This window comes from Tinamus guttatus, unplaced genomic scaffold (genome assembly GCF_059628265.1).
Source record: "Tinamus guttatus ecotype Peru unplaced genomic scaffold, ASM5962826v1 Tinamus_guttatus_pri_ptg000052l, whole genome shotgun sequence".
Classification (NCBI taxonomy): domain Eukaryota; kingdom Metazoa; phylum Chordata; class Aves; order Tinamiformes; family Tinamidae; genus Tinamus; species Tinamus guttatus.
Window position 1 is genome coordinate 4,838,328 of NW_028288586.1, and position 19,976 is coordinate 4,858,303.

Genomic DNA, 19,976 nt, shown 5'->3' on the forward strand with positions numbered 1-19,976 from the left:
AAGACTCTATCCACATGTGATATTTTTGTTTGCTGTAGAAGTGTACCGTGTCTATAGATTCTGTTTAACAAAACTGGAAAGGAAGGGAACTGGTTTTCCCAAGGCTTTGCTTTCCCTTTGCCTTAAGATGCTTTGGCTTGGAAGACAACTGAGGTAAAAATTCTACACTGACTGTCCCAGGTGACTGTCCTGATAATGGGCAAGTTAAAAATCAGCCACCTGGGTCAGGTTTCACACTGGAGTCTCTAACCTGGTGTAAACACACCAAGAAAGCCCAGGCTTTCCAAAGGAATTCACCAGCTTTCCATAAACAGGCTTGCCAGGATGCCACTGCATACTGTGAGTTTCCATACTGCTTCACATCCTACAACTTGATATAAAGAAATTATATAAAGAAATTTTAACAGAGTTTGAAAGCAGGGAAGGCCAAATGCTATCCATTCAAATACAAGAAACCTCAAGTGAATAAGCTTTGCTGCTGATCTAATAGATCCACAGAGTCTGAAGTGATAGGTTGTAGTTCACAGGAGACTCCTGCTGTGATGAAAAGATGTTTAAAATTTCATTAGATGTTTATAGACCCAGAGGTGAAACCCCAGTGGATTATCATATACAATATTAAGATTTTTTTTTTTTTTTAAAAAGATTAAACTCTGACCTGTTGTGATCTTTCTACTAGATCGTATTGGGTCTCAGCTGCAAGTTGACCTTAGTGGGTGATTTCCCTGACATTAAGTAGTTGGCACTTGGCCTTGCTTACCTTGTTTAAATTTAGTTTATACATTTTTCATGTTTAAGCAGTAGGGTGGCTGGTAACTAGGTATTGTTAGTAAATAATTGCTCATGCTGCTACTAGTTGACTGACAACAAATGGAATCCTACAAGGCTTTTTATACGTTTTGGTGGTAGTGATACAGCTAAGTGGCCACTTGGTAGGTGAGAGCTTTGTTTGCCTAGGGTTTTAGCATAATCATTAAATCACAGCTTTCTCTAATTGCTTCAGCCGCAGCCAAACACAGTTGGATGGGATTCTATAGCAAATGGAATTCTGTCACATTCAATATCGGTGTTTGCTTTATTAAATAGCATTTCTCCAGGGACCCGCAAAGACTTTTCCGAGTTTTTAATTTGTTACAATATGTAATAGCTAGCTTCTGTGGAGGAATTGTTCACCAAACTGCATGCTCATTATTACTTCTGATGCCTTTTTACTTTAAATGAGGCTGACAAGGTAAGATATGCCATTTAGAAGAAAGCTGCACTTGCTTTGCTCAGCGCAGGCAGGGTTTTGAAAGGGAGTGCTGTTTGGCAGGCATAAATTCTCCCATTTCTTTGAAGTGAAAATTTAAAATTAATAATTAAAACAAACATACACAACCACTCTGTAATCACCACCTCTGGGTTTCCCAACGTGAACTGCTTCTCTGTATGTTTCTTGCAGTGCCTTTCAGGACAGGAGTGTCCTTTGTGTTACTGAGCTACCACAACCTTCTATCAGTCATCTGCTAGCCTGTTATATATAATGTTACAGCAGCAAAAGCAGTAAAAAGTTTTGGTTCTAAATAGCTTTCCTCCTAGATGCACACTTTCAATATTTTTAACCCAGGTGATTCAGACATCCCCATTTTATCAGAATTTTAATCTGTGAATGTAAATGCCAGCTCTGGCAGCCTCCTGTTCCGTGCTGATAGTGCTTCCCACCATGTACATTTTGGGACAAGGGTTGATGCAGAGAATCTTGTAGGGTCTCAAGTACAGCCCATTGCTGCTTTGGGGGGCAGACATTGGCCCTGGATTCTTGTTTCTGCACAGAGCAGAGGTGCCTGTCCCAGGCCCCTTGGTGTGTGCCGCAACAGGCGGCGTCCGGCTGACACGAAGGTAGCGGCAGGGCACATGGGAAAGGGCAGTACTTGGTGTGTGTTGTCTTGACTTAGGATTTCCTACTATTTTGCATTTCTGAGATTATAGGAAGACACATTTGAACAACCCCTAATTGTGTTTCCTTTGGGAATATCTTAGTATTGAAAAAATAAATGAAATACAGGGCATGACAGCCTGTGTTGGCAAGTGTGGCTAGCTGGGGAGTGAAGTTAGGAAGCCAGGCAAATAATCACATCTTTTTCATTCAAAACATTTTGTACTGGCAGAGAAATCTTTAACCAGTGCTCCAACTTCTGTCTGCCACTTGGAGCTTTTTATATGAAACAGCAGGAACCTGGCAACCTGGAGAGCTTTGAGCATTATGAGAGTTTTAAAAAAAAAAAGTGATTTTATATATATATATATATAGATAGATAGATAGATATAGATATAGATATATATATATATATCTTTTCTGCCAAGACTTTAAAAATCTAGACAAAGCAGATACAGTTGTTTCTCCCAGCTTTCTGCTTATGTTTGTCCTGCTCTTCAGCATGTAAGCTCCCCAAACCTCCACCAATTTTCTTCAATTTTAAATTCTGTGTGGGTATCTTGGATGGGGTTTATCTTACCTTCTTTATCCCTGTAAAAGTTAGATGGTTTGCCTGAGCTATTCCCTAGGCTCCCTCTACAGTCAGTGAAGAGACAGATATCTCCAGGAGGCTTTTTATCTCCTATGAATTCAGACAACTGGCTTGGGGTGCAAAGATTTCCAGCCCTGTCATCGCCCTCCAACCTGCATTCAGCAAGTGTCATTCTCATGCTGGGATTTGGAGTGCTGCATACAATATGCCAGCATCAGCTTTTCACTCAATTTAAGGGGAAATGGATGCATGGGTCTTTTCATCAGCTCTGAAAATCTCAGCAAAAATGTCTACCTTTGCGTGCACATACATTCCTGTAGCCCAAACGACAAGCAACAAATTTAGCTATATTCAAAAACCTGAGCATCTGGCCACTTCAGCTGATTAATATCTCAACTAGGTTATATGGATAGTACTAATTATGCAGTGGTTTTGGGAATCTGATCAAGTAGAGTCTAAAATATGAATTTAAGAACTTAATTATGAATTTAAGAACTCAATTAATTAAGAACTTGGATGTACTTTTTTCTTCTCTGCCTCTTGAGCAGAGTTTAGGTTCTGCAAGGTACATGCAACATTTGCTGCAGAATGGCATTGCCAACTGGCAGAAATGTCTGTGGGTAGTAGCTCTAATAAATACATAATACATATATGAATTAACTTGAAAAATACTTTTGCTACAGCTAAGAAATTCAAAAAAATGTGAAGAAAAACTGGCACAAGCATTTGTTAGCTAAATTTTAGGGCCTCTGGATCATTTCTGTTGGGTAGATACACCTAGAAAGACTCTTTTACTGATGTTGCTGGGAATGTTACTTTTTCCCATGCCCTTATGACATATGATATTTGATGTTCTGTGTTCACTGATGGCAACACTAGTTATTGCCTTTTCATTGGGATAGATGGCATAGTAGCTTCCATTTCCTCATATAGATGGAAGTAAACAAGGTAAAAAAGAAACTGGGTCAAAATGTCAGAATAAAATAAGAACATTTATATGACTGACAGTAGTACAATAGATAATAGACACACTTAATATTTCATCTCTATAAACCATTCTCAAAGGATGGGCTTTTGAGTATTCTGTTGCAGAGAAAAGATGAGTAACCACAGTTGATTTTTGATAAACACCAAACTCCAGTCTGTGATTTGTCTGCAATGATCATGGATGGAGAACACTACAAAGGAAACCCTTCACTGTTATCAGGCAGCTAGAGACATCTGCACATTGACTGAAGAGAGGCCTGAAATTTCAGACAACTCTGCATATGGGTTTAGCATGCACTATATGCAGCAAGGCCAAACAGCTGCTACGCTAGGGGTGGATGTGTCTGTGTTAACAACTGCATAACGGTCAGAATTTTGTTGTTAATGCCCAGTCTTTTTGTTTGTGCAGCCATAATATAGGTCTTACCCCTAGAGACCAAAGGCGATCTTATGAAGTATTTGGAGTAAGAAGGACAAAAGAGCATCCTCTGATTGCCATTGAATATACTGCTGTGGAATACCAAACATGGTCCTGTGTTGATAATAGTGGACTGGTGGTAAAAGGTTCCTCTGGAGACCAGCTTCATTGCTGGTGGTTTTTCTCCTTTCTTTCATGTACCATTCTTGTGTTATAGGTACAAGTTCCCAGTCAGGAGTAGAAATAATTATTTGAAATTAAAGATGCATGTGAAATGACCAGTTTCATAAATTAACCCTCTCTGCCATGTATTGCTTACAATGATGGTATAAAACACTGCAATCTGTGTATGTTTGCTGTAGGGGAAAAGTGATTCATGCACAGAGTGAGTATTTAAGGATTCATTCCTCTCTTGTCCACAAGCTGCAGTAAAATTTAAACAATGACAAATAAGAGGTTTGAGCTGAGGCATTCTTTGTGGATTCTATTATTAGACTGAACTGGCTAGCTTACCATCTTATCTTTTCTTGAAAGCTTAAGTTACAATTATAGAGATTTTCTAAGAACTCCAGTTTTAAAATGATGTCCAACTTGAAATACATATGACATCTGTGTAGATGGCAAAATTGTATGGCTTAGATGTAATGGAATAACTATACTTTTATGGCTGTGCGTGGACTTTTCTTGCTATTTGCAAGCAAGCAGTTGCCACAAGCAGTCTGACAAAAAGTCTCTCATCCAGGCATAGTGTAATGACCAAATAAAAAGAAATAGGGCAGCCTAAACATACGGGAGCTGCAGCTCTTCTCCCTACCAGTGTCAGCAAATTTCAGTTCATCTCAACTCCTAATTTAACTGTTGAGTGAGGACCTGCCATTTGAGAATGTAAGTGGAACTATCTCAAAATGGTCTGTGCCAAACTGGGTTGCAAGATCAGAAGAATTACTGTATAACTGTTCTGCTGCTGCGATTTTGAGTCTCTGGTCCTCAGGTTCAGAGCATATCAGGAAAATAACATGAATCACATTGCATATTCTGCACAGCTGCTCTAATCTTTTTTTGTTTGTTTCTCCCACTTGTATCTGGACTCAGATAATTAATGTGTGCTTCTCAGTTTCCCTTTCACAAAATGATCAGTTACTGCTTTTTCCTCTATTTTGTTACCTCATGGCATGGTGCTATCGCAGATTACTATAGGCAATAAAAGTTTGATCCTTGATATATTAGGTCTTCCAGTGGACTTTAAGAGTAGCTTTCTGTTACGAGTTTGTTTTTTTTTTTTTTTTTTTAATCAGCAAAAACCTCTAAATCTCATTCTTAAGATTCCTCACAATTTACATCAGGAATAGAGTCTTTGCCCACTTTTTGCATGGGAGTCAGCATGCGTTTTCTCTTCGAGGCAGTATTTGTGGTGTGTTTTGTTGCACAACCGTTTTCTGTCTTTTCAGTGAATTAGAAACATTTCAGTGAATTAGAAACACGATGTTGTTTCTTTACTGCACAAACTAAGATAAGTTCCAAAGTGGAATGTAAACAACAACGTAATTAATAAGTAATCTGAAGAAACTGATATGCTTTGGGCACTGAGTAGAGTTTTGGCAAGAAGCTAGAAGTATATAATGGAACAGAAAACTACTTATGACCAAAGCCAAGTCTTAAACTCTTTCTGCCAGTTTTACTACACATTGTTTGAGAAATGGCATTTAGCCACACAAGTGAAGTAAAAGCAAGCAGCACCATTAAAACTGTGAGTATGTGTGAAATAACAAATGGAAGCAGGAGAGTCAGGCATTCCTAGCTGGGGGAGGGCAGCTAAAGGCATCACATAAGACGCCATTAATTGCAAGGTTACGGGTAGAACGCATCTAAGATTAAAAAATAATAATAATAAAAGGTAGAATGGCAAAAGCAATTGGGATAGCCCTGTGCAACCAGATTTTTTTTTCCTATTTATTTATTTATTTTGCAGTGGAACTGGTACCACATTCTGGCAGGAGAGTTGTTCTGAAGGAGCATTGGTCGCACTCTTTTCTTGTGTCTGTTTTTGCTCCTTATCCTAAGCAATGATAAAAGGCCCTTTGGTTATACAGGTTTCCCACCTGTGTACTGTCCAGGAATGTGCCATTCTTTTGCTCCATTCATATTGTTTCCAAGAAAATCAATTTAAGATTGTCAGGATATCATTATGCTGGACAGAATTGGTATAAATTATAGCAAAAAGCCCTATGCCAGATCAGGATAAGATTCTGCATTGTAGGGTCAGACCTACAGATATGCACGCAAATGTCAAAATGTATAAAATTAAGATGTATGGATTCCTGTTAATTTCTTACTTCAGTGAAATTCATACTAGAACCTTAAATACCTTGAGCAAGTTCAAGCCAGGTCCAATTTGAAGCTGGTGAAGGTTATTAGTTTCTAGTTTTCTGGCATTTTATTTTTAATGGCCTGTCAGTGTGCTCTGAGTATAAACATTAGCGTCAGAATTTTTATGATACTTTATCTTGCAAGTTTCATAATTTGTAATGGCTGTGCCGTTTTTACAGGTGTATTTAATGGCAAAATCTTATCTTGAATTGCATTTTAAAAGTTCCAGTGTAGCTGGAATTGCTGGGAAAGGGGGGAGTGGTGGAATAACATTCTTCCCTTGGGGAGACAGCAGTTTCCTTGGGCAGCATTAGCTTGAAAGAATGAGACGCGCGCGTGTTGCCAAAAGGAGCGGGAACGTACAGAGCTCTGAAAATAGTAAGTGTCAATAGGGAAGGCTTGCAAGTGCCAGAAGAAAAATGGAAGCTCCCAAGGGCACTCTCTCTTTTTATTTCTGCCTTGCGCAATGCCAAGCCACATAGGCTCATGTTTAAAGCACAGTTGTTCCCTGAAAAGCGTTTATATGAAAAAAGGCGCCGTTTCGCCACATATGTGCTTCCTGCGTGCACTCAGTCAGGTGCATTTGTTTTCATGAGTGTCTTTTCCACGGGCTGTTCGCACCTGTTCGCGCGCCGCCCGCAGCGGTGTGTGGGAGGAGGCCGCGCGGCGCCGCCGCGCACCGTGAGGCGGCCCGGGCTGCGCCGCGGCCCAGCAGGCCCCGCCAGGGCAGCGAGTGGCTGGTGTTGCCTCTCCAGGTCTGCTTTGGAGAACAGGCCAGCAGGCTTCTCTTCAGAGCAGGCTTTTATATGGTGGAAGACTGTTTGCTGTACTCCTTCCTTCCGTTTCTTCCTTCTGGAGCTAAATACACCTGGTTCTTCATTTTTTACCTTAGGTCCTTGTCCTCAGCTGGACTCTTGCAGCTTGTCCTTGACCCTGGGCTGTGGGTAGCCTGGAACTGAACTCAGTAGCCCAAACATGGATGGGATGTCCCAGTGTGGATCTTGCCAGAGAGAAACTCAGGGAGCAGGAGGGATTTCTGTCTCGTTTCTCACACTTGCAAAGTTTCCCTTATTTGCAACAGCAACAGATTGCTGACATATTTGGTTTATGATCTGGCCTATTCCTACAGTGCTGCTTACCAAGTTATTCCCCATTTTGTATTTGTGCTTCTGTCACAACACTTATTGAATTTCATCTTCGTTTCGGATCATTTCTGCAATCTGTCAAAATCATTTTGAATTCCAGTTCTAGTCTACATTCCAGTTCTCCCTGCTTCTTCTCCCAAACATGGGGTCATGGGCTGAGCTGATACCTGAGCTCTCTATTCTGCCTTCCAGGTTATTAAATGAAAATAAAGAAATTTGGAGAAAATGGCATAGGCTCAGTTACCCTTATAGCCCAGCTGCAACATCTATTTTGGTTCAGCAATCACCATCATAGGCAGAATGAAAAGCCTCATTTGGCTTGCAGGCTCTTAATCATGTATGTGTATAAGGTGTAAAGAAGATCCCAAGCTTGACTCTCAGATCCCACAGTGACTATGGGGGACTAGTAGATGGAGGGGGAGAAAGAACATCACTGTACTTAAAATCTGATTACATCTGCCAAAGAAATCAGAGTCCAAAAGATAATATTGAACCCCTAGGCTTCCATTTATTTGGTGTCCCCATTCAGAGGTAAACCATGCTTCAAATTACAAATAGTAATAGGGATGGCGGTGATCAGAAGGAATGGTGATGGTCGTGGTGGGAAGTATTTTGCTGCTTTGGTAACTGGATGCGTCCGCGTGTCACCTTCACTTCTGGTCCAATCCTAAGACTGTCCCTGCCTTTTTCTCACCTTTGACCTAGTCTTTAAGTTTATTTTAATTAAAATATATTTTTCAGAGTGATTTTTTTTTATGTTTAGTCCATTATTTCAATGTTTGAGTGTGTGAGTGCACTATGTGAAAAGGAGGTTGCCATGGTAATTTCTCATTATTGTTGAATAGAAAAATAATTACTCTGGCAAAATCCCCCGTAACCTGTCAGAGCAGAAGTTAAAGATGCCTGGGGGCAGCCTTGCCTTCACCAGCCCCCTTTTGCAGGAAAAAGGGGGTGATTTTACTCGTTTTCTTCACAAGACATCGATCCATTTCTTTTTCCATTTGGGCAGGAATGTGGCTTTTGGGATCCTCACCATGCGGCTATGAGGTGAGCAGGGCTGGAGCAGAGTTAAGCAGAGCACAGCGTCTCCAGACTTGACAGAGGGGTCATGGATCCTGTTAAGGGGTGTGTGTGTGTATACACATATGTAGGTATGTGCAGGGGAGGTATTTTCTATTTTTACTTCCTGCTAAAAAGAATGCAGGATCACAAGATAAGGACCTTGGAAAACATTCAAATGTGACAGTGTGGATATTTTATTTATCCAGGGAGAGAATCCACAGTAATTCCGACTCCACATTTTCTTAGACTTCTTGGAAGTAAGAGAGAGTGCAAGTATGTGTGGTTTGAGGGGAGGCCTTGTGCTGCACTCCGTGCTGTTTCCTGTGTGTATTTGCATCACAATTATGCCATGCTTCCCTCTTGCTTCTCCTGTTGGTGGGTGTTGCATTAGCAGCTCTCCAAATGCAGAATTCCTTTCCCGTGGCAGAGCTGCAAACGTGGCTTGTAGCACTGCTTAAATCCCTTCCTCCCCTCCCCCTTGCAGCGACAAGACGTATGGCCAGAAGACCCTGCTTGCAAAATGCTTCAGCCTCTCCTTTGGCAAATGGCCAAGAGTGGTGGCCCCTAATTGCCCGTGAGGCAGTGAACTACCGCGCGGGCTGGAGATACCGACCGACACAGGCGCCAGAAGCGAGCGGCACCGCTCGGGGCGCAGCAGGGAGCTGTGGAGGCCGCTCGGGGCCTCGCCGTCATGGCTCCTCAGCTACTGAGAGCAGCGGGGTTTGCATGCGCAGAGCCCGTGAGGTGCATGCTGGTCTATCCTGGCAGACAGCAGAGAGAAACCACTCTCTGTGGCAACCATTCTAGGCCAAGCAGGGGCATTTTTGATGCCTGTGTGTGGGTGTGATGAGTTATGGAGAGAGCATGGCCATGCCTGGCCCTGTCGTGCTGCCATGTGGGGCTGGTTTTCATAAGGAAGGGCAGCACCAGCAGCTCTGAACCTGCCAAGAAGCTTCTTGGGCTTCTGCAATGGGAGCTGGGGCGCTAGAATGTGTCCTTGCCAGTCTGTTGCTGGCTGCATGACAGTGATCAAGGTAGTGGGAAGTGGTAGGGTAGTAAAGACTCTGTTCAGCAGGCAGGAGGGGAAACCCCACGATAACATGTTTAGAAGAAATGGGAGCAGAACTAAGAAATCACATTGCTATTGTGTGCACTAATAATGAATATGGTGGGTGCACATTTTGTCTTAAATCAGCATTTTCTCAGGCATGTTTTTCTCGTGCGGGTAACAAATGTCTCCTCACTCTGTTACACATCACTCGGGCTTCAAGAGGAGCTCGTTGCTCACTAGCCTGGATGAATGTGGTCCTGCACCCCAGGAGGACTGCCGAGGTGCTTGTGATATGGTGGTGATGAGGAGTCTGACGATAGCGTCTTTCCTCGTGTATTTCCAGCTTCGGGCTCCTCCTGCGCGTAGCAAGTGGGTTAAATCTCAGGACCTCGGCGGAGCAGCAGACCATGCACTAGAGATGTCAAATGCAGTTAATAAGCATGTCCATAGTTAGTGACTAGTGTTGGTGGCCAGCAAGAGGTAGATTCTGCTGTTAGCAGATGTCACAGCAAAGCCTTGCGAACCACACAGCTTGGACGAGCGCTGAGCATGGACGTTTGGACGCTTGTTGCTGATCTCCAATGCTCCAGAAATGTTTCCGAAGGCAACAGCCCTCTTGTAGTGGTAGACTGGTGTGTGCATTATATTCCATGCTATTTTAATAATTGTTATGTTCTGAGTATGTGTATTAACTGCAAACACAAGAATACACAGGTCATCTCTAAATATTGTTTTCACCTCATGCATTGTATAGGAAAGTAAAGACTTCTTTCAACGATTACATTTAAGTAACTAGCTGGTATTTGATTAACCTGTGATGGCCATTCCACTTCAATGTATTTAATATAAGTACAATGCTATTATATTTGGTTTCAAAAATACTTTCTTGTCAACCAGTGCTGATAATCAGGTTATGTAGTATTACAGACTTAAATGTTGAGTTTTTTTCATGATTAGGACCAAACATTTGAGATATGCAGATATGAAAAGGGAGGAAAAGTCATAATTGCTCCTTATGCAAGTAATTTACAAGAACGTTTTAAGGTGTAACAAAATATATTGAAGTTAGGTGTTTCTTTCTGTTTTTTTTTTTTCCCTTCATATTTGCTGTGCTGGACAAAATGAAACTTTATTGAAACGTTTTACCTCTTTTCTTAAACTAGAGGGAAACTCTTATCTAAGAGTTCAAAATATCAGTATCAATCTAAATTAGTTCAAAATATCATATAGACATCAATATCCCAAAATCATAGGGAAGGACGCAGAAACTGTGCCTGCTCCTTTAGAATTTCTTTAAAAAAGGAAGAACATATTTTCATTTTGCCTCCTGTTAAGTGCATGATCTGTTGCCTCCTAGGATAGTGACAACCTCTGGTGGGATGCCTTTGCAACTGAGTTTTTTGAAGACGATGCAACTTTAACCCTTTCATTTTGTTTGGAAGATGGACCAAAGCGATACAGTAAGAGACACATTTATTGTTTATAATTTTAAGACTGTGTTTCTATATATTTGTGAAAATAAGAGACAGCTGAGAACCTGGCAATGACAAAGTCACTTTGTTATGTTTAACAAACATCAAGTTCCATTGATTAATTGCATGGGCTGGAATTTGTTAGGACAGATAGGTTATGGATTTCCTCCGTGTTATATTATATGAAAATAAGTTGTTTCCTGGTGGAGCAGGGCAAATAATGCAATATAATCTCTGAAATATTTGAATTAATTTGTTTTGTCTGTGCTTGTGCTCTTTGCTCATTTGCTCTCCACACATATGCAAGTGTTAACTCTTATGGGCAAAATGTTCACAGAAAAGGCACTTTGCAGCAAATTTCAGTATTCCCACCTGAAGGGCTTCTAAATTCAAAGAGAAATTCAATAAATAAATAAAAATATATCCCCGATGGTATAATCGTTAGTCCATCAGCTGCATGGACTAAGGCTGCTTGCACACAGTAAGGATGCCCAGGTATTGTGTGAATAATCACAGTCAAGCAGTCAAGTGCTAAATGCAATCTTAACCAAAATGAAGCAGTGGATAAATCTCATGGCACTGATATCCATTGCCCACCTACTCCAAGCAGGAAAAAAGGAGGTAAAATTCATTGAACAAATTGTTTGAAGGGAATAATTCACTCAGCTTTAGCACTAAGCAACACGGAGATAAGTAAACACTGAAAAACGGCATTGCAAATTGTTTCACTCCATTCAGCGACCCCTGTTTCACAGTGACAGCTTGTGCTCTGTGCTTAATGTTCCGAATCTTGCAAGGTTCTTATTTTTCTCAAGAGTGACTGATTGTCAGTGTATCACTCACATACTTCTAATTCCTTTTATCAATTATCTCAGGTATTTATTTGACAAGTGTTACCTTCTCCAGAAGTAAAAATAACAGCCACTTTGAACGCACGTTCTGGGATTAGTGTTGACAGAATTACAGTTTCTTGCCTTTCAAAGCAAGTGATAACTCTGTAAAGGTCCTCAAATTACAGCCTATAGCAACATTGGTAACAGCTGATCTGTCCTGATTAGGTTGAGTCAACTTGTCAGATATCAGATTTGCTAGTTGTGTTATCAGTCCAGAAGGCACAGATACATCAGCAAAAAAGCAATTAATGTCCAGTTAGATCAGAGGGAGTTGTGTTGCTGGAAAGCACTGCTGCATATGAAAGAATTTGTCAAAGGGTAAAATATTCCTGTTGTCACAAATGCTTGATAATGGCTGTGCGATCTGTAACCGCAATGGTTTGCTACAGAGTGCTTCTTAGCATTGCTCCTGATAAACGTGATTGAAAGATCAAATTACTGTGAGCACATTTTTTAAAACCAACTAGTGCACGTGATTTTTTTTGTCTTTTTTGGGGTTTTAATTTCTGACCTCTGCACAAACCGAAGCAGCTTTCAGTGTTGCTGTTCTTAAGCACTTGTGATTAAGCCCAGCATAGAGAGCTCATTCTATTCATTCACACTCCACTTCCTTCACTGGTAAATATTTACCTAATTCTGAGCTGCTCTCTTATTGATTCCTACTGACACCAGCAGTCTTCCTATTTATCGGTGCTATAAAGAGTGGGCTTGAGCTCTACGTCAGCTGACGTCGGAGCAGGCGTTGGGAGCAGCCCTGCCCAAGTTCCTGCTCACATTTACGCTCCCGGCCCTGGAGCATCCCGCCACCTCCCCGAGCCCTCACGGCTTGGCGTTATTCCCGGGAAGCAGCGAGATGCTGGCCGGTGTGAGAGGGCAGGAAACGCGAGTGGCTGCACTGGGAGCGTGGAGGTTAGACAAGGATCAGGTAAAACCAGCAGGTCTGCACCCGCTGTTCAGTGCTCAGAGCATCACCTGCCTCCTCACCCCAACATAGAAAGTCTTTAGTATTTAGTGGAGATTTAAAACATCTGAATTCTCTCTGAGGGAGAGGGGAAAAAAAAAACAAAAAGAGAAATTGTTCTTGCTCTTGAAGGCACAGTAATGCAGAGCAAAGATTAGCCTAGAAAAGAGAAATGGGCATCCTTTGCCAAGTCATTTCTAGAGCTGAAGTTGAAGGATGCTGACCTCTTGCCTTTGCTCCTGGATTCAGCTCAAAATTGCATCCCTTTGTCTTGCCTCCATCTGTGAGATATTTGCTGACGTCTCGGGCAGTGGTTGTGGCTGGCACCTCATTTTCTGGGGGAAAATGGGACCTGCTGGGGACCTGCTGCAAACTTGCATGCTCTCATCTTCTGTTCTCTAACCATGACCATGGTCCCCAAATCCTCTGGGGCTTCTTTTCTCTGCTTGTTTTTCTATCTGCCTTTCCAAGCGCTCCAAGGGTTTTTTGTCACAGCCTCTCCTGGCCTTCTTCCCAACCAGCTGTCTCCACCCTCTGCCTGTTACCTGGATGCCTCAGTCCCGTACTCAGAACAAAATGTTGAGAGCATTCGAATTAAGGCTGTAAATCACTGTTTGTGGAAAATATTACAAGATTTAAAAATATATACTTTTCCTCACCTCCTTTTTTTTTTTTTTTCAATATACACTGCATCCAAGGAACTGCAAGGATTGTGAACTTGGGTGTTTGTCTCAGAAAACTAAGGTGCTCATCTGATTTTATGACCCCAAACCAAAGTTTTATGAGAACACCGTAAATATTTTTAGGCATAACTTTACATTATCACTTTTTATTGCTTTTCTCTATATACTGAGGAAAGTGGTTTCCTTCCCTTTGCTAGGTTCCCTTTTCAGTATGCAGGGTTTGTCCTAGACTATCAGTCCTCAGATTTATTAATTTGTAGGGGAAAACTGATACAGGTCAGAGCACAAAATTTAAGTCCCTGGGTTATGTTTAGTTTACTTTGCACAAGACAGCACTGGGTACTGTTACTTGAGGTAGCCTTAAAAGTGCCTGTATATCTATATTGCACAGCATGTAAAGATACTTATTTGGGCTCTGGAAAGAATAGAGATCTGTTAGTTCAGTGATCTGCCAGTGCTAATTACTTTGATTGCGAGGTTTGTTAAACTTAGCCCAGTTACCTTTGCAGAACATTTTTCTGTCTCCTATAGACATGCATTTGAAAGCCTGGCTCAACTTTGAATGCAAAGACCCTGTACCAGACCTGACATCGCTGCTGTGCCCTCTCTCTGCTGCTTTTTCTCTCAGTATTTTATTTCTGTAGATGTAAGAACAACCCAACCCCATTCCTGCTTGGTTATACTCCTTAGTTATTCCTATGGTCTGCTATTATCTATGAATGCCACTGGTGTGTTATTAAACTTCATGTTGAAATTGAATTTCAATGGAAAATGCTACTATATATATCTATATATACACACTTTATACTGTAGTGGAGATATATATATATATATATATATATATGTATACACACACACACACACACACACACTTTAATGTGACAAGGCTGTAAATTACAGGTGTGTTCTCTAGTTTTCTGGCTATAGTTAACACAGGGAGAAAGACCATGTATTCCAATGCCTGGAGACAGGATAAGGCTCCCAACACCAAGGAGGTATTTACTGTTTTAACCTGCCCTGAATTGCATTCAACAGATAAACTCAAGGAGTAAAACTGTGAAATGCATTTTGCAGTGAAAGTAAAATGAAATTTGTGTTACTTCATTACGCCTTGATTTTTATTGGGTCAAGATCTGAACCAGCTTTAAGTGTATTTAAAAAAAAAAAGTGCATAATGCAGGGAATTTTTCTCCTGGTTGTGGATAAAACATCTTTGTTGCTGTTAAGAGCCTGCTACCCCTGTGAAAGAGTAAATACTAGACTCTGATCCATTGTTGCCCAGGCTCTTTGTTTCGCAGAGACAAAATATTTCCAGAAGAGCTCAGCGAAGCAGGTTTGAGTGGCAGCTCGCGGCAGAGCCTCCGCGGCGGCGCTGACGTGCGGGGCTGACAGCTGAGTGACAGCCGGGCGGGCAGCGCTCCCCGCGATGGTGCGCGGGGTTAACCCCTTCCCAGCACGGGCACCTGCAGCACCCCAGCTGGGGAGCTCCCCTGGGGAGGACGTTAGAGCCTGGCTAGGGCTCCATCTTCTTCGGTAAAAACTGTCCATGGAGGAGATGGATACTGGGAGGAATCAAAAGCACAAGCGCATTTGTGGCTGTTAAAATGCTTGTGCAGGTACGAGGGAGCCTTCAAAATGGATTTCCTGCGCTTGTACATACAGGACATGCAGAGAATTTCAGGCAGGTCCCGTGGGCTTCCATCACCACGTTTTAAACGCCGTTGCGTAATGCTACACAGTTGTTTTAAAAAGTAGGATTTTCGGAAGGGACAAGCTGAGCTCTTTTGATCTGCGCATTCCTAGAAAGATATAAAGTGTTTCCAGTTTTATTGCTGCTCTGAGTCTTCAGATGATAATTGAATACGTGTTTTACGTTTTAATTGCTTAGTTCAGTTTGTTTGGGTTGTTCCATGCGACTTCACCGTGCTTTGCATTTTATGTGTTTACTCTTCTTCCCCCTTTTTGATGCCTGCCCCTGCTTTGATTTTTTTTTTCCTCATTTTTCAAATTTCCTTTGAAAGTTAGAAAAAGCAGAATTTTGTGGGCAGTAATTGTAGAGGGCAGTAAACTCTGGGCTTCAACGATTTTCTCTAGGCTCCTGCCTAAGCCTCTGGAATCCCATAGGGAGGTGTCTTCACACAAGTAACCGTGCAGGCCTGGCAAGTGAGCTGCAAGTGGTGCTTTTCTTTGGAAACAAATCCCCTCTGCCCTGTCCGTGTTTATAAGCAGGGATTCACCAGTAGCTTCCCACACCTTTGCTGGCGAGCTCCTGCCAGTGCCATGATGGAAACCTGTGTCTGGAGGATTTCTCACACGCCGGGGTCTAGCGCGGGCCTGAGCTGCCCCACGCTGCCCGCCCGGGCAAGGAGCTGCCTCCAAGGGGCTGTCCGCACCCGCTGCGGCGGCTGGCTCCTCGCACAGCTCCTACAGGGGAAATTCAATAAGCCAAGGGAAACGGATTGTCGTATTTCCAGGTACATGCTCTTTCTTCCCTCCACCCCCACCCCCTTTCTCTTTTCCAGAGAAATTCCAGTCATGAAACATGATTTGAGCATTCAGGTACAACGTGGTAAATTGACCTAGCTTAGTAAGTGAGACAGATTATCCTGTGCGGCTGCCTGGCCTTCATCTTTATGTACCATTCCTGTAATTGATGTTCCACCTTCAAAGTTTGTTTGTAACACCGAGTTTAATCCCAGCCCACGGATAAAAGGGTCTTTAGAATCAGGCCTAATGTTTGTGGGTCACCACTCCCCTCCCCAGGTGTTGGTTTCCAATCAATATTTACTTTGTAAAATTGGTTTGTTAAATGTTCTGAACCCATTCAACATGTGCTTTATTAATATTGTATATTACTAAAAATTAGTAAGAATATAGCATAGTCATTCAAATGTGTAACAAGTATCAAAGTGCATTCATCTATACACTTATCTCTATCACCAGATAGACATTATTTGAGATCCTTTTTAATTGCTGATGGACTAGGAAGTACTTGGTCACCTCAAGATCAGCATTCTTCCAAGTGTAGAACAGAAGGGCTTTTTTTTTTTATTGTGATCAACAAATTTACTTTCTCTAGATATATTTGGCTTTGAATATACTTCAAAAACTTTCTTATTTTCCCTAGTGCATACATCCTTAGATTCTTCACTGACATCTGTAGAATCTCATTCTAGTATGTTTTGTTTCATAATGTCTGTTTTTATAGATAGCATGCTGTCACGTTTCTTTTCTTTTTTTTTCTCCTTCCAATCATTGCTTCATTTTGCCACTAACTCTTTAGCCAAAGTGGTTCTGTTGCTCGTGATGTCATGGTGGGGTTTTGGATATCTTACCAACTGTGTATAACAAGTTCTTAATTTTCATTCATAGTTTCTTTCCATATTCTTTCCTGGCCAGTTTGAGCTTTGGAACATCAAGTGCTCCCCTTGCTCTCAGGCAGCATCCCTAGTCCTGAGATGATTTTTGCATCTTGGGTGCTAAACTTCTCGTGATTAAAATCACCCTGCGATTTCTCATTTTTAACAATATTGATACTGTTTGGCTAATTCTGGAGACTGTGCAAGGCACCTAGCCTAGCTACTCCCAAATAAACTACTCAGTGGTTGCAAAGGTTTTTCATAAATCTTCCTATCAGAAACAAGACTCTTTTTTTTTTTCTTTCTAAAGTAAGATACCTCACACTAGAAATAATCTAAGCAATACCAGAGAAAGCTGGAAACATTGTGATAGAGGATATTTTGATATTTTCATCTTCTTTCTGCACCAAAGAGATTCCAATAGGTATTTAACTAAGTATTCTGGAGTTTTCTTCGCAACCAGGATAAACTATAATGTTTTAGAGCATACTGATTGCCTGAAGGTATTAGAAATGAATTCCCTTTTATAGAGCACTGAATAACTAAACAGATGTAACTTAAGAAGTTTTTTCTTCCTTTGAATCCTTGGGAGCAGGTGAATCAAAATATCAATCCTAATGGTCTGGGAGTTTTCTGTACATTATGGTAAACTTATACCATTTTGAAACTGTGTATATACACACTTACACTGTCAGTAGTGGTATTGTAGACCTCATGGCCCTGGACCATTAGCAGAACAAGGTTTTTAGGTGCTAGTGCTTTTTAAGAGCAGGTAATAAAAAGTTCACTAAAAATACTACCTTTGACTTGATTTTGCATACATATAATACACAGACAAATAGAAAACAGCTAAATGTACAAACATGCATCCTAATATAGTATGGGACTTATTGTGAAGATATGGATGATTTTATGTATTTACCATACAAATAAAAAAGTAAAACTTCTACACTGTATTTCCATGATGCCAGTAGTTCCATATGATATACCTTATTTTTAGGCAGTAGATATTTACTGTAGTATAATATATTAAAATGACTCAATAGAATACAATATGCAATACCACTTAAAATTATGGAATTGTTATAAAAATACTTTTAAACTAGGTCAGCTGCAGCACTGTGATTATAGAGCCAAAAACTGATTCTGGACACTGTGATACTCTTCCCAGTTTCACTTTGGAAGTTTTCTTAAATTAATATACTTATTTTACAGGGGCTGTCATTCTTTACTGTATCAAATTCTTCAGTCCAGACTGTACTAACTTTAAAATGATACTGACCTATGGTTGTTCCACAGGTTTGATGCGTGCAGGTTCTATGCCTTGGTGTTAAGTTCATTCTGGTGCTTATAGCCTCGTTTTCTCAGCAGAGAGATGGGTCTGGTGCAGTGTTTGTTCAGGACCTTTCAAGTCAAATGCAACCACTAGATGGGCCTTCTTAGCTGTTTACCTCACAGAGGACTGCTCACGGGAATATGTTGGATTTGGCACAGAATGATCAAGTTCTGTGACATTTTGAGCTCCACAAGAAGGACCAAGAAGGTCCTGGCTCCAAAAGGCCTCCCTGAGTGCACCTGTGTCTGGCTGGGAGAGGTGCCAGTTCATGTGCAAAGCTGCTCCTCTTTTTTCACCTCTCTTGGACCTAAGGTGCTGAAACTGAGTGCTGCTAACACCTTGGTTTGAGTTCGGGTGGGAAAGCCAAGGGAAGGCTCAAAGCTCTGGGACGCCAGCGAGGGCAGGGGCAGCTGAGGCGACGTGCCGGAACACGTGGGGCCACTAGCCACGCGCTGTGGTGCAGAGCCACCCCGACACGGGGACGGCACCGCTGGCTGAAAGCTGCCCGCGGCACGAGGCCTGGCATGGCCACGGGGCACTGAGGCCTCTCCTGCCAGCCGCCCTGAGAGGGGCCCCGCAGGCCGAGCCCTTGTGCCCACACTGCGGCGCCTCTAGAATGTTCTTCCTTCCTGAACAGCGGTGCCTCCCTCGTACCAGTTCAGCTTGAAACTGCTGCTTGTCTTCTGTGATCTGGGTTAATCTTAGGAATTTATTAGGTCGGTTCTGGTGGAGACGGTTACTGGTTCAGCAGCAGCTCTTAAGACAGCATCATTTCAGTGGGTGCCTGAAGGAAGATGTTGACCATTTTGTTGTACCTTTTAAGAATCCATTATTGCTCCCATCTCAATTTGACTATGGAAAAGGCTTTAATATACAATTTTATGTAGTCCAGAAATACTAGAATACTGTGTAATTCAATTTTATTTTTGTCTTTAATGTCTGGACCTGAGTTAATAGGGCATTACTTTTCATCCTGATATCAATCTTGTTCCTTTCATTCAGATCTGAATTCCTTTGTAGTACATGATTTAATTCACTAAAATGAGGTAAAATGAAACTCTGATCCAGGGAGCATTAAACTAGCATATTTTTGGTGGCACATATATAGCAGCCAGCTTAGATAACTGTTTGTATTTATGTCCCTTCTATTAAGCTGCTCAGAGACTTTAAAACTTTCCTTACGCTTATGAACTGGTATTTCTTACGCTTCTTCATTCACCCTCCTTTTCAGCCTTAAAGTAAATCAGTTCATCCATTTTAAAATGAGATTAGAGAGATTAAAAATAGACTCTATTTTGTAAACCCTGCTGTTACGACATTATTTTGAAATAGTCCTGCCCTCTGACCAGGCTGGTGTTCCCTAACTGAGGATCAGTGCCTTCTTTTGTGGCAAATTATCTTTGATTTGACAGCTACTTTTGTTTCAAGATCACATGCACACCTGCCTCTCTGCTGGGGCCTGGCTCACAGGAACTGTTGCCCATGCATGGCTAGCTGTGCATCAAATTCTGCAATCCTGAGGGATGCTAGAGGTTGTGGTTATTTAAAAAAAAAAAAAAAAAAAAAAGAGTTCATGCGAGGAACAGGTGAAAGGTGGCCTTACACCAAGAAAATATTTCAATCTGGTAAACAGTCTCTGCTCTCTTCAGTTTCTGTTCAGTGCTCAGCTTTTCATAATCATATATACACAATTAAATTAATTCTAGAATGAACTGGTGAGTAGCATTAAACTGAA

General features: G+C 41.5%; 1 protein-coding gene across 9 annotated transcripts in view; it reads left to right on the forward strand.

Moving 5' to 3' along the window:
• Nucleotides 1–19,976, forward strand: part of LDB2 (LIM domain binding 2) — a 196,936-nt gene that overhangs the window by 63,035 nt on the left and 113,925 nt on the right. For all 9 annotated transcript variants that reach the window (XM_088539981.1, XM_088539978.1, XM_088539982.1 and 6 more), the window contains exon 2: nucleotides 10,895–10,997. In XM_088539981.1, coding sequence (XP_088396107.1) covers nucleotides 10,895–10,997 — 103 coding nt within the window. The remainder of the gene's footprint in view (nucleotides 1–10,894; nucleotides 10,998–19,976) is intronic.